Genomic DNA, 20726 nt, shown 5'->3' with positions numbered 1-20726 from the left:
GGTAGGGCCTGTGCCCTCTAGTGCGGTGGCTCCTTTGTCTGGAGAGAAAAGAGATGGGGAGGGAGCTCCCCATCCCCATAGAACCTCAGATTCCCTGCTTGGGAAAGGCAGGGCTTGGTGAGGGACACAGTGGTTGGAGGCCTTGGGACTGAGGGGTGGAGAAAGCTCCTGGTTGGCTTGGCTACTGTCCCAAAGCCCTGGAAGGAGGCCCTGGAACCGTGGCCCACAGATGAGGTGACTATCAAGCCTGGGGGGGTGGGGGCAGAGAGGTCCATGGCAGGGAGGAGAGGAGAGCACTGAAGGTCAGCCTGGTGTCACCCCAAATAAGTAACAACTCATTTCCCTCCATTAAGCCTTGTCCCCACAACTTAAGGCCATGTATGTCCTGTCCCCACCACAGATGCCCCATTCAACCACAGTCAGACTCACGGTTTCTCCTTTTGGTGAATGCATTCTGCGCTGAGACATTCGGGAAGCCAGGTGCTGTGGGGAGCGGGTGGGCCTGGACTGTGCCCCCGAACTGCCCGAGGGGCTCCCATCCCTCCCCTGTGGAGATTTCCCTGAGCCTGGAGTCACGCACTGTTTTCTTTCTTCACCTCCTGCTACTGCCCTTGGATGGAACGCTTCTCCCCCCAGCCCGCAAGCCAGTCACATCAATCTTACAAATTGCCTTTATTGCGAAACATAAAATGACATGAAAGGAATATAAAAATCAGCAAAAACAGTGTGTGTGTCCGTTAATTCAATCTGCGCTGCCACCATCCCGGGGTTGAGGGTGATGGTTTATTGCTTATTTCCTCTTGCCTGAGGGGCTCAGCTAGTTCAATAATTGCTGAGTCTTAATTTTTTCAAACCTTTGTTGGCAAGGGAAATTAATGTGACTGCTTCAATGGTCACTGAAGCTTGTTTTGTGACCTTTTCTCCTCTCATACTTGTTCATCGATCTGAATGAGCTCCTTAATATACAATTTGTACGTGGTAACTGAACACTTCTTTGAAATAGTGTGAACATTTGGAAGAGTGTTTATTAGATTTCTGACCTGCAGATATTACTTCCTTGTCTTACTCATTCTCTTTAAAATGTGATGTGGGGCATAAAATTCACTCAATACATAAGACCAAGAGGAATGACACTGTTTAAAATGTCCCCTGCTTTTGAGTCCTTTTTCCACTCGAATCCAGGATAATTGATCGAGAAAAAGACCAAATATCCATCTCCTCAATCTATTCAAATGGCAAAAAAGACTAGTATTTGGGGGCTTTCTCTGGAATTTTCTGAGTTGCATAAACCAAGAATTGTTTCTGTCTTTGAAATTCTGACATAAGCCAAATGGTCACACCTACTCTCCAAAGCTGATACATTCAGCCCCATTCTGGGGGGGTTTGGCACAAACATCATGGAAAACAGTGAGGAACTGCAGAAGAAACACAAGTTAGGTCTTAACCAAGGCCTTTTAGATGTGGGAGTTATTTTATAATTGATTAAAAATGGGTTTATGACCCATGGAATGGGCTAAAATATTTGTAAATCGTATATCTTACAAGGGATTAATATCCATAATATATAAAGAACTCCTACAACTCAACATGAAAACATACACGAATTAAAATGGGCAAAGGACTTGAATAGACATTTCTCCAAAGGAGATATACAAATGGCCAACAAGCACATGAAAAAATGCTCAACAACACCAAGTATTAGGGAAATGCAAATCAAAACTCTAGTGAGATATCATTTCACCTCCATGAGGATGGCTATTATCCCAAACTCAGAAAATAACAAGTGTTGGTGATGATGTGAAAAAAATGAAACCCTTTGCATTGCTGATGGGAATGAAAAATGATGCAGCCACTCTGGAAAAACAGTATGGTGGGTTCTCAAAAAATTGAACATAGAATTACCACATGATCCAGCAATTCCACCTCTGGGTATATACTCAGAAGACCTGAAAGCAGGGACTCAAAGAGGTATTTGTACACCATGTTCATAGCACCGTTATTAATAGCAGCCAAAAGGTAGAAGCAACTCAAGTGTCAACCAACAGATGAATGGATCAACAAAATATGGCATATCCAGACAATGGAATATTATTCAGCCTTAAAATGGAAGGAATATCTAATACAGGCTACAACATAAATGAGCCTTAAGGATCTTATAGTGGGACGCCTGGGTGGCTCAGTCGGTTAAGTCTCTGCCTTCGGCTCAGGTCATGATCCCAGGGTCCTGGGATGGAGACCCACTTCGGGCTCCTTGCTCAGTGGGGAGCCTACTTCTCCCTCCCCCTGCTGCTCCCCCTGCTTGTGCTCTCTCTGACAAATAAACATACAAAAATCTTAAAACAAAAAACAAACAAAAAAAGGATCTTATAGTGAAATAAGCCAGTCTCAAAAAGACAAATACTGTATGATTCCATTTGTGTGAATTAGCTAGAATAGTCATATTCATAGAGACAGAAAGCAGAATGGGGGTTGCCATGGGTTAGGGAGAGGGAGAACGTGGAGTTAGTGTTTAATGGGTATGGTCTATGTTTGGACAATGGAAATGTTCTGGAGGCAAACGGTGTGATGGTTGCACAACAAAGTGAGTGTACTTCATGCCACTGAACTTGTACACTTGAAAATAGTTAAAATGGTAAATTTTATGTATATTTTACCACAGTGAAAAAAAGAGTGCTTATAGGAGTACAAACATCATTGATATTCTTTCAAAAGTAAGTACCAGCCTCAAAACCCTTGTATGTAAATATGACAAAACATATTTAGGTAAACTGACAAAGTGATCCCACTCATAAATGCTAAAACTGTAAGGATCTACAGTAACCATAAATACTTCAGCTGTGTTATTACAAAAATTGCCTTTCTATTCTACGCAGCAGAAACCCACTGATGTACCGTATCCAATTAATGCTAAGATTCGTAGAGGACTAGCATCTGGAGGTCTTCTCCTTCTGAATTTAGCTCCATTAACAGATATGCCGGGAGTCATTTTAATAAGAGTCTATTTTCTACACTTTATTTATTTATTTATTTATTTATTCATTCATTCATTCATGTTAAAGTAGGCTCCACGTCCAACATGGGGCTTGAACTCACAACCCTGAGATCAAGGGTCGCACGCTCTACCGACTGAGCCAGCCGGGCGCCCCAAGAGTCTTGTTCCATCGAGGCTTTGTATGGTGGACACAGTCATGCGATTGGCCATCTACCTCACCCGGTAGGACATCAAAATCAAGAATTTGAAATGAACCCATTTATCTATCCATCCACCCACGCTTCCATTCTCTGATTCACCCAGCAAACATCTAATGAGCATCTACAAAATGCCAGGCATCTGTTGGGTTAGGATCAAGGATGGATCACCTAGACAGGCAGCCGCCAATCTCACGGGCCTTACCGTCTCGCAGGGCAGACAGTTAACAACTGCGTGCGATAGCCAACACTCGGGAGAAACTTCTACAGCTGCTAAGAAAATATTTTATCATGTGTGGCTAGATGGATTCCTCTGAGCAGTGAGGCATGGGTATTTCCCACCCAAGTGCTGCGCGGCTCTGGGCAGGAGACGATGAGGGCTTGAAGCCTTGGGGAGGGGCCACACCTGGAGGAGAAGTGGCTTCTGGACGTGGCTGGGGAAGGAACGGCTAGAGGGAAGGTTTGGGTCTGCCCTGAGCCACCTGGCAGCTATTGCCTGCCAGACAGGACCATTCAGATTTATATTAACTAAAATTAAATGATGGGTTCCAAGAGGAGCACCCAACAGAAGGGCTTGAAGGCCTGCTGGGGGCTGGCACGAGCCACACCCTAAAGCTTCGAGACCACCGGTGGGTCCCTGGCATCAGTCTCCAGCCACTCAGTGAGGATCTGATTCAACTCGGTGGGCCTGGAAAGGGAAGAAAGGGCAATTCACACCTGTCTGGACCCACTCACCCCACGTGAAAGCAGAGGTGAAGAAGGGAATGGCCAAGCCGGGAAAGGCCTTATTGGAGGTGAACAGGAAGTCCTGATCTCTAACCAGGGGATCCCCCCCAACCCCGCTACCCTGCCACATCTCCTTACTTCTCCATCTGTGTCCAGTGTCCACAATCCTTAATGTGTCCCCTTTTCAGGTAGGGGATCTGCAAGAAAACCCCACCCAGAAAAGTCAATGGCAGAATGCAAATGAGTCTGGCTTTTGGTTAGTGCTCCCCCAGGCCACCCCCGAAGACCCTCCGTTATTTAGGAAAGGAATGGGCATTTATTGAGTTCCTACTATATGCCAGGTACTCTACGTGCATTGCCTTCTCTAACCGTGACCGTAATCCTATGGGGTAAGATGAAGGCTCAGAAAAGTTAGGTAACCTGCCGGAGGCCACACAGCAGGTGGTGGAGCTAAGATTCAAATTCAGGGCTGCCTTGTACTGATCACCACAAATTGCTTCTCTTTAGAATTATTAGGACATGGCTTGTTCACCGTCTGGAAAATGCCTGGTTGTTGTGTGGCTCCTGCCATGCAGACGTGACTGAGCGCCCCCCTCTCACGCTGCCTCCCTTCTCCCTGGTGGTCTGCACGCAGGGCTGTTCAGCCTCCCGTTTTGGACCCTGAATCCCCACAGCGGGTCAGAGCAATGAGCCCCAAGGATGGAGAGGGAGCAGCACTGCACTCGGCACATGCGGGCTCCCTCCCAACACAAGCCTTGAACTGCGCAATATGATGTAGAAAATGCTGGGGAAAAAATGTGGCTTTCCTCCCAGAGGCAAGTGCAGCCCCTTCCAAGCACAAACCTCAGCAAGGTTAGCAGTCAGTTGCCAGGGCTGGAAAGGGCCAGCTGAAGAACTGGAAATTCTACAGAAACCTTCAGAGGGTAGGGCCAGAGAGAATGAGCCCCCCCGCAACCCCCCAACGGGCTCATGGCTTTCTGCAGCCCTCTGTCAGCGGGCTCTAGAGCCCACACTGCATCCCACTTAACACACTGTCTGCTGTGTTTGATGATGCTCACAAAGCCACAGCCATGGAACTGCTCCCAGCAGCTGGGCAGGATAAATGAGCCAGCCCATGGTCACCCCACCTGCAAGCCTCCCCACTTCCTACCAACCTCCACATTTGTAGCAGAGTGAGCTTCCAACCCACAAGGTTGTCACCTGTCAATCCCCTTCAGTGGCTTATGCTCATGGATGGATGTACAAAGCTCAGCGTGGCCCAGTGGGCTCAGGAGAATCTTCCAGCCTTCTGGAATTCCTGCCATTCTCCCAGCATGTCCCGAATGTTCCCTGCCTCTCACCCTGTCTCCATTCTCTCTGCCAGGCAAGCCTTAGTTGTTCACCAAGGCCAGATGTTCACCAAGGTCAGCACCTCTGCAAAGACCTCATTCCTAACCGTGCCCTCTCCTTCACTCTCTCCTGGGTTCGGGATTAAATGCTGACATTGGGCTCCCCAAGGATGGGCTCCGTATCTTATTCATCCTTCCCGTCCCAGAATCTAGCCCTGGGCCAACACACTTACATGCACGGTAAAAGCCCATGAAATGAATGAATGAATGAACGAATGAACGAATGCATGAGTGAGTGAGTGACAGGCCACGCCGGTGCAGGGGAAGGCAGCACTGGTCATGACAACAGCTCCCAAGAGGTGACAGTGATGCTATGGAGAACCTTGTCCAGCAAGTGGTTCAAGCAGATCTCCTGCTCTGTGGCCTCAGCTGCCATCTTTCCTCGGCCGCCCATGCCCTCTGCCGGGATGCGCCGATGACCCCAGGGCAGGACCGTTCCCTTACCCAGTCCTCCATGTGCTTGGACATCTCAGGAACGAGCACGGGGTCCTTCTCCGCAGTTACCATCAGGGCCGGAACCAGGATCTGGGGAGGAGGGAGGAAACGTTCCCTTCTTGTGCCCCTCTCCTGGGGCAAGGACACAGTACTTCATGTTCATGCTTCGTGCCTTCCTCCACTACTAACGCTGCCCCCATCCCCCTGCAAAGACCCACTATGGTGCTGCCGGTGTGGCCCTGGCTTTGTTTCCCCGGGCTTTGAAGGGAGGAGGCATCGCTATTACTGGAGATCTGAAAAGGATGGTGCGAGAGGATAGAAAATATATATATTTGTGTCTGCCCCGGTTCCTGGCACAGAGCTCCTGAAACCCTTGTAATTTCCTAAGTGATGAGGACATTGTGAGCATCTTGTGCTAATATTTGGGCTTTTGACCCCATCCCTGCCTGACACGGGGCTCCCAAAACCCTTGTAAATTCCGAAGAGATAGAGCACCGGGAGTAACGTTTGTTCTATTGAGGCATCTCTGGGTGGGCTCCTGGATGGGGGCTGGTCACCAGAAGGACCAAGCCATGATTAGAAGCTTGGAATTTTCAGCCCCACCCCCCATTCTCTAGAGAGGGCAGAGGGGCTGGAAATGGAGTTAATAATTGATTGTGCCTACACGAGTAAGCCTCCATAAAGCCCCCCCAAATACCAATAGGATGCGGTTTGGGAAGCTTCCACGTTGGCAAACACATCCACACTGGGAGGGTGATGCACCCCCAACTCCTGCAGGCATAGAAGCCCCTCTGCTTGGGACCCTCCCTGACCTCACCCTATGTACCCCTTCCTCTGGCTGTTCATCTGTATCCTTTGTCATCTCCTTTAATAAACTGGCAAATGTGCTCCCTGAGTTCTGTGAGCTGCCCTAGCAAATTAGTTGAATCTGAGGAGGGAGTCATGGGAACTTCAGATGTAGCACCGATCAGTGAGAAGCTCAGGTGACAAGCTGGACTTGTGATTGGCATCTGAAGTGGGGGCAGTCTTGGGGGACCCTTGCCTGCGGGATCCGGCGCTACCTCTGGGGAGACAGTGTCAGAATGGATTTGAATTATAGGACACCCAACTGGTGTGGCAGAGAATTGCTTGGTGGGGGGAACCCCCATATATCTGGTGACCAGAAGTGTCAGCGGGGTGAAGTGTTTTGTGTAAAAGTAAAGGAGACACACAGAAGGACAAGACTGGGTTTTTCTAATACAGATGGAGTCAACAGTGGCGTGACCAATGCGGGTTTTGTGTGCATGTGTGTGTACGTAAGAACATGCGTGCTGGCCCACTCTGTGTGACTGATACTCACAGAACTGTGAAAAGAAACCCGTAGGCCCCAAATGATGTCACCTGGGCCAGGCCAAATTACTAGACTGGAGCTTAATACCTAACCTAATTGCAGTTCCAACCTCCTCCAGAAATGTCTTAACTGGTAAGGCAGGAATTTTTTTTTTTAAGATTTTATTTATTTATTTGAGAGAGAAAGAGTGATTGAGAGAGAGAGAGAGAGAGCGAGCGAGCACGAACAGGGGGAGGGGCAGAGGGAGAAGCAGATTCCCCACTGAGCAGCTAGTCTGACATGGGGCTCGATCCCAGGACCCTTGGGATCATGACCTGAGCCGAAGGCAGATGCTTAATCGACTGAACCACCCAGGCACCTTGAGGCAGGAATTTTTTTGATTAGCACTGATGAGGTTATCTGTCACATGGGCCCTCTCTGTCCCCCCCCCCACACCCCATAGGAAGGTGAGGGAACGTGCTTAAGACCCCTACCCTTCCCCCTAAGGGAAGGTGACCTTGCCTGAAACAATCCTCTCTTTTCTTCGCTTAGAACTTTCTAGCCACCCCCTCCTACCTATAAAAACTTTCCCTTTGGTACAGCTCCTCAGCGCCCCTCTCCGTGCTAGACGGGATGCTGCCCGATCCAGGAATCATTTAATAAAGCCAATTAGATCTTCAAATTTACTCAGTTGAATTTTGGTTGTTAACAGAACGGAAGAGATGACACCAGGAAGGAGGAAAGATGCCCTTGGACGGAGATCAATATTCCTTTTCTTTGAATTCAATGAATGCTTAAAAAGGTCAGCCAGGATTCCAGAATGAACGGGTCAGCCCCAACCATTATCAATGTTAGCGGTGGCAGAAATGACTTTACTTTCGCCGGCTGACATATGGGACACTGTGGGCTAGAGAAAGCCTCCTCTAGCCTCTTGGTTCTCCCTCTGCCATTATAATTTTCAAACAGCATCGGTTTGTCCCTGCCTAAGGGACTCGCCCAACTGTTTCTTCCCTATGTGCAAAACCATGGGCTTCTCACTGCATCCCCTCTACCAGACGAGGAAGAGCCAGGGGATGCTCAAACGTGATTTTGTTGCAGAAACTCATCCTGAGGCTGCTGTAGACTCTAGAATATTCCAAGTCACAATGTAAACTGGTCTGGGGGCATGAGAGGAGGTGGGGAGGAGGAAGATCTGGGAGGCAGCTGCAGAAGAATGGGGTTTCCAACGTTGGCACCCCTGGTGTCACCTTCCCAAAGACTCTGTCATTATGTCCCTCCATTCTGGGAGAGATTTTTGCCTATCAAACCGTGGTTTTGTCATTTTGGTCAGTCACAGATGAGAGACACAAAGATAATGAGCCTGAATGGAACTACTAGTATGTGCTAGGCGCTGGTTTAAGCATTTTGCGGGCATCAACCCAGTTTATCCTTACACCCATCTAAGAGGTAAGCACTATTCTTGTCATTCCCATAGTCCAGAAGCAGCAATGGAGAAGAGAGTGGTTAGGTGCCTTACCCAAGGTCACACAGGGATTAGATCCCAGGCCGAGTTGCTGCCCAGCCTGATCTTAACTACTGTGTTCCATGTTCTATTGCCTCATGACATCACCCCACGAGGTCAGGACCTCATCTGTTTTAACCGCCATGGGATCCCTAAGGTCCAGCCCAGTGCTTGGCACATAGAGCGTGCTCATGTTTTAGTGAATCGACGAGATAACCAGGGTGATTGAGTGAGCTGAGGAATGCAAAAATGAAATTTCCCATAGTTTTTTTTTTAACATTATGAATGTAACCTGGAGACCTGTTACACGTTTCCCCCACTCCCCAGAAGTAGAGCATTCCTGTGAAAACTCCCATAAGCCAAAATTGTGTAAGGCGAAGAAGCAATCACCATTAATTTATATGAAAAAATTTTTGAACTTTCCCAGACCCTCTTTTCGGCTTTTCTGATACCTTAGGAAACATCTTGCTAACGGATGCACAACAGAGAGCAATGTCAAGCCCAGATGCTCAGAGACAGGGTTCAAAGCTACGGCAGCTTGATGTGGAGATGCTGAGGGGAGTTCCTGGGAAGGGGCTTGGCAGGACCCCTCTGGCTTGTGAACCGCCTCTATAATGACTCACTGCAAAAGAAATGCTGAATGCTATTTCTGCTTTTTGCCTTTTTTTCTAAAAGCAAAAATCCTCTTTGGCTTTCTTTCGGTTCGCGAAAACCCGCTACTAAGGTAGGTCTTCCGTAAAAGCAAACTTTCAAAAAGCGGGGCCTACCTCTATTCCTTTTGCAGACCCAGAGACCTCTATTCCTTCTGCTTGGCAAATGAGGACACTGAGACTCAGGTTGACTTGGGTGAGGTGACACAGGCAGGGCTAAAGCCTGTCTCTCTGAGGGCACCTCACGCTGCTCTGTGAAATGGGGGCTCCATGATCCTCCTCTGCTTTGGGAGTCATCCTGGACTTTCTGTGGCCCTGACCTGGGGCACGGTCAGGAGACCTGGGGCCTTCCACGGCAGCGCTGCGGTCACCTGGCCAGACCCCTGTCCTGCCCCAATGCCACCCTCAACCATTCCAAGGAAAGCATCAGCGAAAGTCCTCGAGGACCCCCTTGAGTGGAGGGAAAGGACAGAAAGGAGAAAGACGGCAAGTCAGACTGGCCCGCCCATCCCCCCTACCCCAGCTCTGACCCAAGGGCAGATTCACTGCGCCAATGAGAAGCCCCGAGAGGGGCTCACAGGGGAGCGCAACCACACCGAACCACACTGAACCAGCACTCACCTTCCATCCCACAGCTTTGCAGCCCCACTGCCAGTTCAGCTTCATGTTTCGATACCAGTTTAGGGGACCTCTGGGGGTGGGGAAGATCAGGGAACAAAAACAAGAAAGCTTAGTAGAGGACTCTGCTGCAGACCTCCCAGGGAGCCAGCTCCGCGCAGAGCCAGTCTTCCCAGTGGGAGCAAAGGTTGCTGCAGGAGGGGAAGAGAACAGAGCCCAGGGTTCCCATCTGGTTGCCCAACACGCCTGCTAGGCTTTAAGGAGCGAGGCCTAGTGCAGGCATTCAGGGCTCGGCCGAGACAGCCTCTGAAGGGAGCTTCCCAAAACACACAGAAGCTGGCCCTACAGGGCTCGCCACGTTCTCTGAGGGCTGTCGTGTTAGATAATGGGGAGCTTTGCTTCGTTCCCTCACCATCTAGAAACCACTCCCCGGCCCCGGAACCTACTGAAGAGGGACTTTGTGAGGTGGATATGGTGCGGACGCACCCTCTTTCCAATGGGATATAGGGAGGGGGCTCAAAGAGGCCTCTCTGGACAGGTAAGGACAGCCAGGCCCGGACCTGAACACTCTCCCAATCCTCAATACAAACCAACCAACCAACCAACACCAAGAACAAGAGAGGTCGATAACCCTCCTCTGAAGATACATGCAACTTCTGAGTTTAGGTAGGCTTTGTGTTTTTCTGAAGAAAGAACCCAGAGCTGTCCTCTGGTCCTCTCAGGGGTTATGACTGAAAAAATGTTTTTAGCCATCTGTTCTGAGGGGGCCTATCAGCATAAGGGGAAGCACGCTGAGTTATCCTACACTAGAGCAGGCCGAGTATCTTCAGGAGTGAGCCTCCTGACACCGGAGGTGTTCAAGCAGAAGCTGGCCACACATTCACAGGAGGGACAGCCAGGCCTCACCCTGTACCCTGAGAGCGGAAGAGCCCCTCTTGGCCGATGGGCTCTCTACTGTGTTTGGGGCACTGTTGTCTTTACCTGAAACCGGACTTCTGGAACTGCTGCACATAGACCCAGATGTCCTCCTCGGTGACGATGCTGCTGAGGCTGGGTTCTTCTGGGGCCCTCACTAAGAGTCCTCCTGCAAAGAGCCACTTGTTCGCTCCCAGCCCGGGGCCAGGCACCCGAGTCCTAACTCCGGCCTGTTCCCAACTGAGGCTGGGCACCGAACTGCCTCTCCTATCACATCTGAACTCACAGGGAAGGGTCTCGTGTTCCTTCATTCATTCTCTTTTTCTCTCCACAACGAGCCCATCTCCTCTCGAGCTGCACATCTGTGCCCTCGCTGTCGTTCTGGAACCCAGTGATATCACACACACAGACCTCCCCTTCCAGGATGAACTTTGGGACAAACCATATCCCTTTCCTCAAAAACTCACGACGTAATTCCAGGATGACACTATTTACTGTTTACCAGGTCCCACCAGCCCTCCAGCTACCCTCTCCCCCGCCACTAAACCTTTTCTAAATGGCCTAACTAATAACGTCCCTCTTTAGATACCTCCACTGATTCTCAGAATTTTCAGAAGTGTGTGCTCTGATTTTTCTCTTAGGCTGGAGGAAAATCCAGGACAGGGAGCATGCATTCTGTTGCCTTCTGATGCTCATGATCCTCTGCACACTGTGGCATCCTATCTTGTCCTCAGAGGTGTACCCTGTGTCCTGACAGTCCTCAGTCCCCTTGGCGGCCACCTTGCGATGACAATGGGCAGCCTGGGGACCGCAGCTATGTCACAGGGGACAGCCACAAGGGCTAGTAACACTGGCGCTTGAACAGGGCTGACTCACCATTTTCAGGCTCTTGAAGCCTCAGAAGCATAGGAACTGGGTGATGCAGACTTTTGTGAGATGTATCAACAGGGTATGTGATCAGGGCGCCTCCCTGACCCAGCGTGGGGCTCCTGGCTCACTCAGCACCTCTGTAAGACCCCCACCTGCTCTCCTCCCGTGACCACTGCTGTCTGCCACCCTAAGGCAGCAGCTGCGCTTTGTGCATCTAGCTATCCGCCCCTGCCTCCCATCAAGCGTGGGCTCCACATGCTCGGGGAATGAAGGAATGAACAAGTGACTGCATGACAGGGAGGGAGAGAGGGAGGGAGAGAGGGAGGGAAGGAGGGAGAAGGCGTTCTTGACCAGTGAGAGGAGTATGGCCTTTAGCGTAGGAGGAGTTTAAGACCAGCCTCGCCCCTTTGAACAAATACCTTAACTCTTCAGAGATCCATTTTCCTCACCTGTAGAATAGTGGTAACAATGGGATTTTTAAAAGCTGTCATGAGGACGATAAAGAATAGATCTCCAGGGGGCCAGGCCCGTGTTTGATGCACACAGTAGGTGCTCAAACAAGAGGTAGCGATCGTCTTTATTAATACGAGTGCATGCTGGCAAGGCCACCGTGTGGGGGCAAAAGCAAGGTTCTGTGGGAGCAGTGCTGGATCTGGGCACCATGGGGATGAGCTCCTAACTGCTCTCGGCTTCGACTCCGCACTTACATCCAACCCAGGAGGGAGAACAAGGATGGTCTTCATGTGGGGGAACTGGAAATGACGGGAAGGCAAGATAGGGATAGAGGAAAGGCCAGTGGATCATGACCAGAGGAGTTCTGGCTTGGGGTCTAGCTGACTTGGGCTCTGTGTGCACCAGGTGATCCTGCAAAGGTCAGTCCCTATCTCAGGTCTTGGTCCTTATCAGCAGAGGGTGGGATTGCCCTGATGAGCTCTAAGATTCCTCTAAGCTCTTATGGCTTAAGATCGTGGACCCAAAGTTCCCTGGGGCGGCAGGAACCAAGGCCGTGTGGTCAGCCCAGGGCTGAGGTGAGCGCTATTCACCAGTGGGGGCCTATGTTAAGTCACAGTTCAGAGCTGGAGCGGGGGGTGGGGGGTGGGGGGAGAATGCTTCTGCTCAGAGCAGTCAGATGGACACTTGTTTAACCTTCAGCTGATTCTTGCCATGAACCTCCTGCCCCCCCCCCTCCTAAAAATCTCTCTTACCCATTTCACGGACTCGGCTCACGCTGAGAAAAGCCTGTAAGGAAAAGGAAGGTTAGAAAGTTCATCATGGATGAAGTGAAGGAAAAACGTTGAAACAGATCATGTGTAAACCCTGTCACAACCAAAGGCCTGTGAGTGCCATCAGGTCACACAAACATGCTCAACTCCCAAGAGAGCTAGAGACATCTTCGGGGGTCAGAGCCGAGGTGGTTAACAACCAAAGCTCTGTACCAAGGCTGCTCCTGGGTGCTTGCAGGCCTTGGTCATGTAAGCACTTGGGCTGACACAACCCATGGGAACAAGAGATGAGACCTGAGACCAATGGCAGGTGGGAAGTTAAACAGGAGATACTCTCCACCCCTCTACTGCACACCCAGGAAATCTGCAGTCCTCGGCGAAAGGGTGGGCTGGAAAAAAATCCACCCCTCACGTGGAGCAATGTCAAAGGACTTGTTCCATTTCAGTTTGGTATGAAGAGGAAACCACAAAAGCTCCCCTAGGAATTCATAGCTATAAGCCTGCCTTCATAGGTGGTCAGGTTCAAACCTACTCTATCTACAGGACCTGGAAACCCCCAAGGTGTGAGGTAAACAACAACAAGAAAAGTGGGCCTGGGCTGGTAATGCCCCCGGGACGCCTGGCAGAGGCAGCAAATGCTAAAGCACAGGAGGATTTTTTCTCAAGCCCAGCGGAAGCAGATTGGTGCAGTTTCAGGGCTGCTGAAGATGAGCTCACAAAGCAAAATTTCAGAATACTCCGCCACACCCCCACACCCTTCACGCACACACACAGGCCCCTTTGCAAGAGACAGCAAACACAGCAAACAGTAAAATCAGAGTCTTCAACAATATCAAGTAATAGGACTTTCAGAGAAAGAGAGAGAGAGAATGAAAAAAATAAGTATGCTTAACATGATTAAAGACATAAAAGAAGGAACTAGAACACAAGAATACAACAAGACTCTCTCACAAAAGATTAGAACGATTTGAAAAAGAGTCAAATACAACTTTCATACATAAACAAAAACCCTGTTTGTGGAAATTAAAAAGAAAACTTCGAAGATGTATTGAACTGCCGATTAGACATCACTACAGAAAGGAGGAGGGCAGACCTTGGGCTGATTTTTAAGAAGCAATGACAGAAGCTTCTACCTAGAATTCCATCCTTGGATGAACTAGTCTACAGGACTGAAGATCAAAATAAAAATATTCTCAGGCCAAAAATTATAAGTTTATTATTAACAGACTCTTAGGGAGAGAACTACCTAAGAAGGTACTTCAGGGAGGAAGAAATTGCACGAAATGGAAAGCGAAATGCCAGGGGTGACCAGCAAAGGCGCTGGCAAACACGGGAGTGACGACCCACACACAAGACAGCGGGCTGGGGTGGGGGTGGGGTGCCTGGGTGGCTCAGTCGGTTAAGCGTCTGCCTTTGGCTCAGGTCATGATCCCAGGGTCCTGGGATCTAGTCCCACATCGGGCTCCCTGCTCAGTGGGGAGTCTGCTTCTCCCTCTCTCTCCCTCTCTGTGCTCTCCCTCCCTCTCAAATAAATAAATAAAATCTTAAAAAAAAAAAAAAAAGACACCTGGCTGGGGTTATGGAGTTAAAAGTGTTCTAGGCTCCTTTTCAAGACAAGGGTTAGTGGTATCAATTGATTTAGGACTTGGATGAACAATTCTGCGTGTGAAAATGGTAGCAGCAGTCACAGCACAACTTCTCAACTGTTGCTATTAAAATCCTTTATAATCCTTCTCTGATCTTCATCCCAAAGCCCTACTGGTGTGGGACAGGGAGGATGTAACCTTTCCCCATGGCAAGGGGAGCGGTCGAGTGAGGACCTTGATGACCCTGACTACAGAAGTCAAAGAAAAGAAGGCCACGTTGTTCATTTCCAGACCCTGCCACACCCCAGGACCCTTCCCTACCAGGGAAGCCTTCCAGAGGCCTTCGAACCTCTGCAGCTCCCCATTCCTCCCCTCCCGTCCCCGCCCCCCGGCCCCCCCCCCCCCGCCTTCCCACCCCCTGCAACACTCACCATGTCATCACTTGCTCTGAAGAAGCTTTTGAAAGTCCGACTCAGGTTCTGTTCCAGTTCGGCCTCAGCCACTCCCTAAAACAAATCAAGAAAGCAAAAGGAAGGACTCTGCAGAAATCTTGGGAACCAGAGCCCTCCCCGATCTGACCAAAAGCCGGAAGCTCCCAACCTCTGTCCCATCCAGCCCACATTTCATTAGAAGTGCATTAGTTTGGATTTTCCGTTGAAACACATGTTTTAAAAGCTTCAAATAAAACACAAGATGCTAACAGCGATCCCCCCCGGGAAGTGGGTTTATGGTTGTTGCTTTCTTCTGTTTTTCAAAATTCCTACAGTGAGTATGTCTTACTTGTAATAAGCCCTTTAAGGGACTGGGGGAGGGCTGGACAGGAGTAGTTGCTGGTGAGGGAACGGTTCCAAGGATTCCGAGAAGCCAAGTGGAAAAGCCAAAAGTTGTTCCATTCACGCATCTCCTTTTGCTATGGTAACTTCAAACCCAACCTCTTTGAGTTGGGCCTAAATTATTATAGACCAATGCCCATGGATTGTCTCCCAAAGGTCAGGGCAGCAAGGCTGCCTTGGGAAGAGCTGGGACCCATATCCTTTGTGGTGACAGATTACCAGGTCTCCCCGCTCATGGGAGCGTTGTTACACATGATGCCTAACCTAACACATGGTTCTTTGGTCATTTCCAGGTCTCTGACTGGAACTTGCTTCATCTGTTCCATAGATACTGGGCCCCTTCTCTTGCTGGAAACTCAGGGTCTGGATTCCTCAGCTCCCCACCTCCCCTTCTTCTTCTTCTTTTTTTTTTTTTAAAGATTTTATTTATTTTTATTTGAGAGAGAGAGAATGAGAGAGAGGGAGTACATGAGAGGGGGGGAGGGTCAGAGGGAGAAGCAGACTCCCTGCCGAGCAGGGAGCCCGATGCGGGACTCGATCCAGGGACTCCGGGATCATGACTCGAGCCGAAGGCAGTAGCCCAACCAACTGAGCCACCCAGGCGCCCATCCCCACCTCCCCTTCTTCTTACCCAAATCCTCCATCTAGGAGCACGTACAGACACTAAAACGGGGTGGCAAGGGGCTTCGAGATCCATCAGTGGAGCTAATCTACTGGCTAGTCTCCCGGGATGTGATTTTTTAGGGCATAAAAGAACATTTTAACCCAGTCTTTCTTTTCTGGAAATTGAATGTCCTTGGACCTGAAAGCTGTTATAAAACCTGTGCAAAGAAAGATAGCTGTCCCCGAGGCAGAGACCCCCCCACCCCCACCCCAGGGCAACTGCTCGGAAAGAATCAAGATCCTTCCCCAACACAGTCCCGAGGAGACCAGTGCTATGGCAGGACCTGAGAAAGAGTATGGCGGTGTCTTAGTCCGTTCCGGCTGCCGGAACGGAATCCTATACACCTGGGAGCTTGTAAACAGACATTCATTTCTCAGGCTGGAGGCTAGGAAGGCTGAGATCAAGGAGCCTGCAGACTCCCTGTCTTCTGACCATGCCGTCACATGCCAGAAGGCGCGAGGGAGCTCTCCTCTGGAGAGGACGCTCCTCCCATTCACGAGGGCACTACCCTCATGACCTAATCGCCCCCCAAAGGTCCCATCTCCTGACACCCTCACAGTGAGGATCAGGACTTCAATATGTGACTTGGGGAGGACACATTCAGTCTATAACCCAGTGCCAATCTACTTCTTTCTCCTGCTTTCCAGGGGCTCACCTGAACGTGCCCAGACACCAGCTGAAATGGACCACAGAATGTTTTCTGAGTGGGCACCCTTACTTTCCCAGCTCCCTGATTTAGCAGACTGGAACTTCCATCAAGAATAGCTAGCTCCCAGGGCACCTGGAGGGCGCAGTCGGTTAAGCTTCAGACTCTTGGGTTTGGCTCAGGTCATGACCTCAGGGTCCTGAGATTGAGCCCCCATCGCACTCAGCGGGGGGTGGAGGGTCTGCTTGAGATTCTCTCCCTCTCCCCCCATACTCTCTAAAATTAGTAAATCTTAAAAAAAAAAAAAAAAAAAAGGACACCTAGTTCCCTTAGTGTGGCCTTCAAAGAACCTTCAACACCTGTCCCCAAAACTGCCTTGTCCACAGAGTCCTGCCTTCAGCCATCCCAATAAAATAACTGTATTCTTGTTGGATCCCATGGTGCTTTAGCGTGGCCCCCTCAGGCCACCCTGAGGGCAGGGAAGCATCCACTTGGGAGCATCTGTGACTGGTCGTAGGACAAGCAGGGGCTGAACCTGTATGTTGGTTCCTCTCCTCCCCTTCATGTTCTCAGAGAGGACGGTGCTCTAGGCCAAGTCTCTAAAGCGTTCTAGTGACCCGCGGCCCTCTCCGCCCTGCACACATTAAGAGGCCCCGCGATACAGCACTTCGTTTGTTCTGCACATCGACATGGTGAGGGCTCTGGATCTACGAGAAGGCAGCAGGCACGAAAGGAAACATTTATCTTCCGCAGCACTGGGTCTGCAGTTTGAGATTTTCTGATGCGAGCAATGCCGAAGTGTTCATTACAACCCCCCTCCCATTTGTCAGATTCAATTATGATGGAGATGCGGTCGTGACCTTCTGCTCTGCGATCAAACGCCACAGCAAGAAAAAAGCCATGGAAGGAAGTATATTTTAAGTGATCGATAAAAGCCTCGGTCAGCCCTGCCTGTCATATGGGTCATCGCTTTTATTTACTGGGAGCCGTCCTCATCCCAGAAACCGCTGCTGTTCACGAGCCCAGGGTCAGGAGGAGTCTCCACAGGCGCAGAGGTCTGGACAGGGCTTTGACCCGCAAATCGTCCTTAGAAGAGCAGATGGATGCCAAATGGGTCAGTAAAAAATCAAAGGGATCAAAGGGATCAAAAAGGTAAATAAGTCCGTCCACCCACATGAAAGTAGATCAGATCAACAGGGAGAACGAGGACAAAGGTAAGGGCCAGAAAGGGGAGAAGATGATAACATTTGTACTCTGGTCATGTGCCCTGCTGGTATCATCTGGCTCTGTAAGTTTTAAAGGTGATACCATATTTTTAAGTCCCACAGACCAATGACAAGCTTCCTGCCTGCCCCGAGGGAGGGGCTCCACCCTCTGTGCTCCTGAGTGGAGCCCTTAGGGCATGGACTTTGGAGTCCAGCAAACAAGACTGCAAGTCCCTGTCCTGATACTTAACTGGGCAACTTAATATTTCGAAGCCTCAATTTCCTCAGCTATAAAATGGGAGTTTTGTAAGGATTCTACAAGATAATGATAATGCCTATTTCTGAAACGCCAATAAATGGTAATTATTATCACTAATAGTATCCCCATCTTTAAAGTTACTGGACTGCACCAGAAATGTCTATTTTGGGATCTGGTCCCCTCACCAGCCTGTGAGTCTCTTACGGACACACACTGTATCTTATTCATATTTTTGTTCCCATGGTCATAGCATGGTAATAGGAGGTCCCAGGTGGGTAGGAAAGAGAAAGGGAAGTGAGGAAAAAAGGAGACCAGAATAGGAGAGAAAGACTTTGGTGGGCGTGCCTTCTAAATGATTGTGGCTTTTATTTTTCTGCTCTCCACCACGAGCTCATATTCGCCCCAGCTTGCGGCGGGGCTGAGCAGTAACCTACAGAACAGAGACAAATGGTAGAATCCGCTGTCTTATGACCCAAAGCTATCAGGGGGCAGGCAAACTGAAGACAGCTCTGGGTTCAAAAAGAAGCTCCTAGAACAAAGCCTCTGGAATTCCATGAATCCTGGAGCTTTGTGTCAAGAGTACTCAGAGGTTGTTTAAGGGAGACTTCTTACAGTGTGAATGACTAGAAGTGTAAGGAAACCCACACCTGGGAGAATTCATCAGAATTTCTTGGCCTTTCCAACTAACCACCTCGGCCTCCTCCCTTTCTCTATTTTAAACTTGAAACCACAGAAGCTCATAGCTATGAGGAAACTTCTAATTCTCTTCTCCTTGCTTTCTGTGCCTTCCAGATTAGTATCCTTCGCTTTGTCCTTACTCCTGAGACCTATTTCCCACTGCTGGATAAACATGTCTGTGTGGATATCTTGTCACACTCCTCAATCTGATCCTTAAAATTGACCTGAAGAACCAATGAAGGAAATGTAGTTTTTGGTGAGATACATTTTTATTCATACCCCAGTGTTACCACATGCCACTGTAGCGGGTTGAGGAGTGGTCCCCAAAAAGGCATGTCCAAGGATCTAATACCCAGTACCCGTGAATGTGACCTTGTACGGCAATGGAGTCTGTGTGGATGAGACCATCAGGATCTCGGATGAGTGACAGATTACAAATCAAGGAGTGCCGAGGGTTTCTGGTGCCACCAGAAGCTAGGAGACAGGCATGGAATGGATTCCCCCCTTCAGGCCCCCCAGAAGAAACCAAACCTGCTAACAACCTGATTTCGGAATTTAGCTTCCAGAACTGTAAGAGCATAAATTTCTGTTGTTTCAAGCCCCCAAGGGTGTGGTACTTTGTTACAGAAGCCCTAGAAAAATAATACACCACTTCAGGAAATCTCGTGATTGGGAGGGTGGGTGAAGAGGGAAAGGGACTAGGGCCTATGTAAAGGGACTCGGGTTCAGGGGGCCCGGGCACCTGCCCCCGCTCCAGCAGGATGACAGGTGTGCTGAGCACAGGGCGCGGGATCTTGCCCCCAGCCCAGCTTCCTCCCCAGGCACGTGTTTCACTCACTGTTCGAGGAACCCCAGATACGTCGCATACAATGAAGGAGACCAAGTTCTGTCCCCACTCTTCACCCAGAGTGCTGACAGGGGAGGAGCTCTCAATCACCTCATCTGCCAGGGAGGTTCCTACAGCTGGGAGGGCATAGCAGCATCTTCTAGAACGCAGACCTCCTCCCAGAGACATCCTCCTCCTGCGTCTATACCCAGTGGGACTTCTCCTCTCTCATCTCCCCTTTTGCTCCTTCCAAGATGTACAACAGGTCTCTGCCTCAGAAGATGCACTTAATTGGGTCTATGGTTTCATTGCCGAGACAGTGGAGACAGCAAGGGGCAAGTCCATCAAAGCAGGAGCTCGGGCAGCCTGGCTAAATAAATGATGGTCCACCTGTATTCTGGAGCATCAAGCAGCCGTTGCGACGGATGAAGTAAATCTACATGTATTGGCAGGAAAATCTGTCCGCGCTCTAGTAAATGAAAAAGCAGCATGATTCCAGTTCTATAAAAATCACATGTACGCTCATATGCACATACGCATGCCCCCCGCCCCGCCACACTTAAAAGCATCTTTTAAAAAACCGTCTGGGAAATACTCACTAAACTATTCATAGTAGCTACTTCTAGATGAGGGAAAGCGGAGCCAACTTTTTATTTTATACAACTCAGTACTTTTTTTTTTTAAGTACTAAGCATAAATCATCTACAAAATACGGGCAGTAACAAGTCACCAGCTGTCCCCATAGCCTGGTGCCTGATGGGGGACAGGATGGGGGGGGCATTACTGTGGGTGTTCCGGGGATGAAGGGAGACTCTGAACACCGTGAAGGAGAAGGAGGAAAATCATTTGTGGATGTCGGGGTGCCCTTCTTGACTGCTACCTATAATTTCCTTTCTCCACATTTGCTCTCTATTATCTAGTTTCTCAGCTGGTTAAATACTAAAAAGTGGGCTTTCGCTTGCTCTGGTATATACAGCCTACAGCAGCTGTACGGTTCTAGACACCCACACCACACACACAGGTGCATGCCCCACACCCTTCTTCCAAAAAATAAAAATACACGTATACTATTAAGGAGGAGTAAAGAGGGTCCAGTGTTGGCAGCAGGAAGAGGGCATGCACTAACCATGTTCTGATTTCTGGGGCAGAGGGACTATGAAATATCCCCAGGCTAAGCAAGGACGTGAAGAATCTTAAGAATTAAA

General features: G+C 49.5%; 1 protein-coding gene across 4 annotated transcripts in view; it reads right to left on the bottom strand.

Moving 5' to 3' along the window:
* Positions 1-2677: 2677 nt before the first annotated feature.
* Positions 2678-20726, bottom strand: part of EPHX2 (epoxide hydrolase 2) — a 70505-nt gene continuing 52456 nt past the window's right edge. For 3 of the 4 annotated variants that reach the window (XM_021698826.1, XM_021698827.1, XM_021698829.1), the window contains 7 exons: positions 14842-14916; positions 12807-12840; positions 10798-10900; positions 9820-9889; positions 5748-5828; positions 4054-4112; positions 2678-3877 (listed from right to left, as the gene is read on the bottom strand). In XM_021698826.1, the coding sequence (XP_021554501.1) occupies positions 3799-3877; positions 4054-4112; positions 5748-5828; positions 9820-9889; positions 10798-10900; positions 12807-12840; positions 14842-14916 (501 nt within the window). In that variant the 3' untranslated portion in view covers positions 2678-3798. Of the gene's footprint in view, positions 3878-4053; positions 4113-5747; positions 5829-9819; positions 9890-10797; positions 10922-12806; positions 12841-14825; positions 14917-20726 lie in introns of all 4 variants that reach the window. The other variant, XM_044912849.1, reaches the window with a different exon arrangement.

Source organism: Neomonachus schauinslandi, chromosome 2, assembly GCF_002201575.2.
Source record: "Neomonachus schauinslandi chromosome 2, ASM220157v2, whole genome shotgun sequence".
Lineage (NCBI taxonomy): Eukaryota > Metazoa > Chordata > Mammalia > Carnivora > Phocidae > Neomonachus > Neomonachus schauinslandi.
This window is presented reverse-complemented; position numbering and strand designations above follow the sequence as displayed.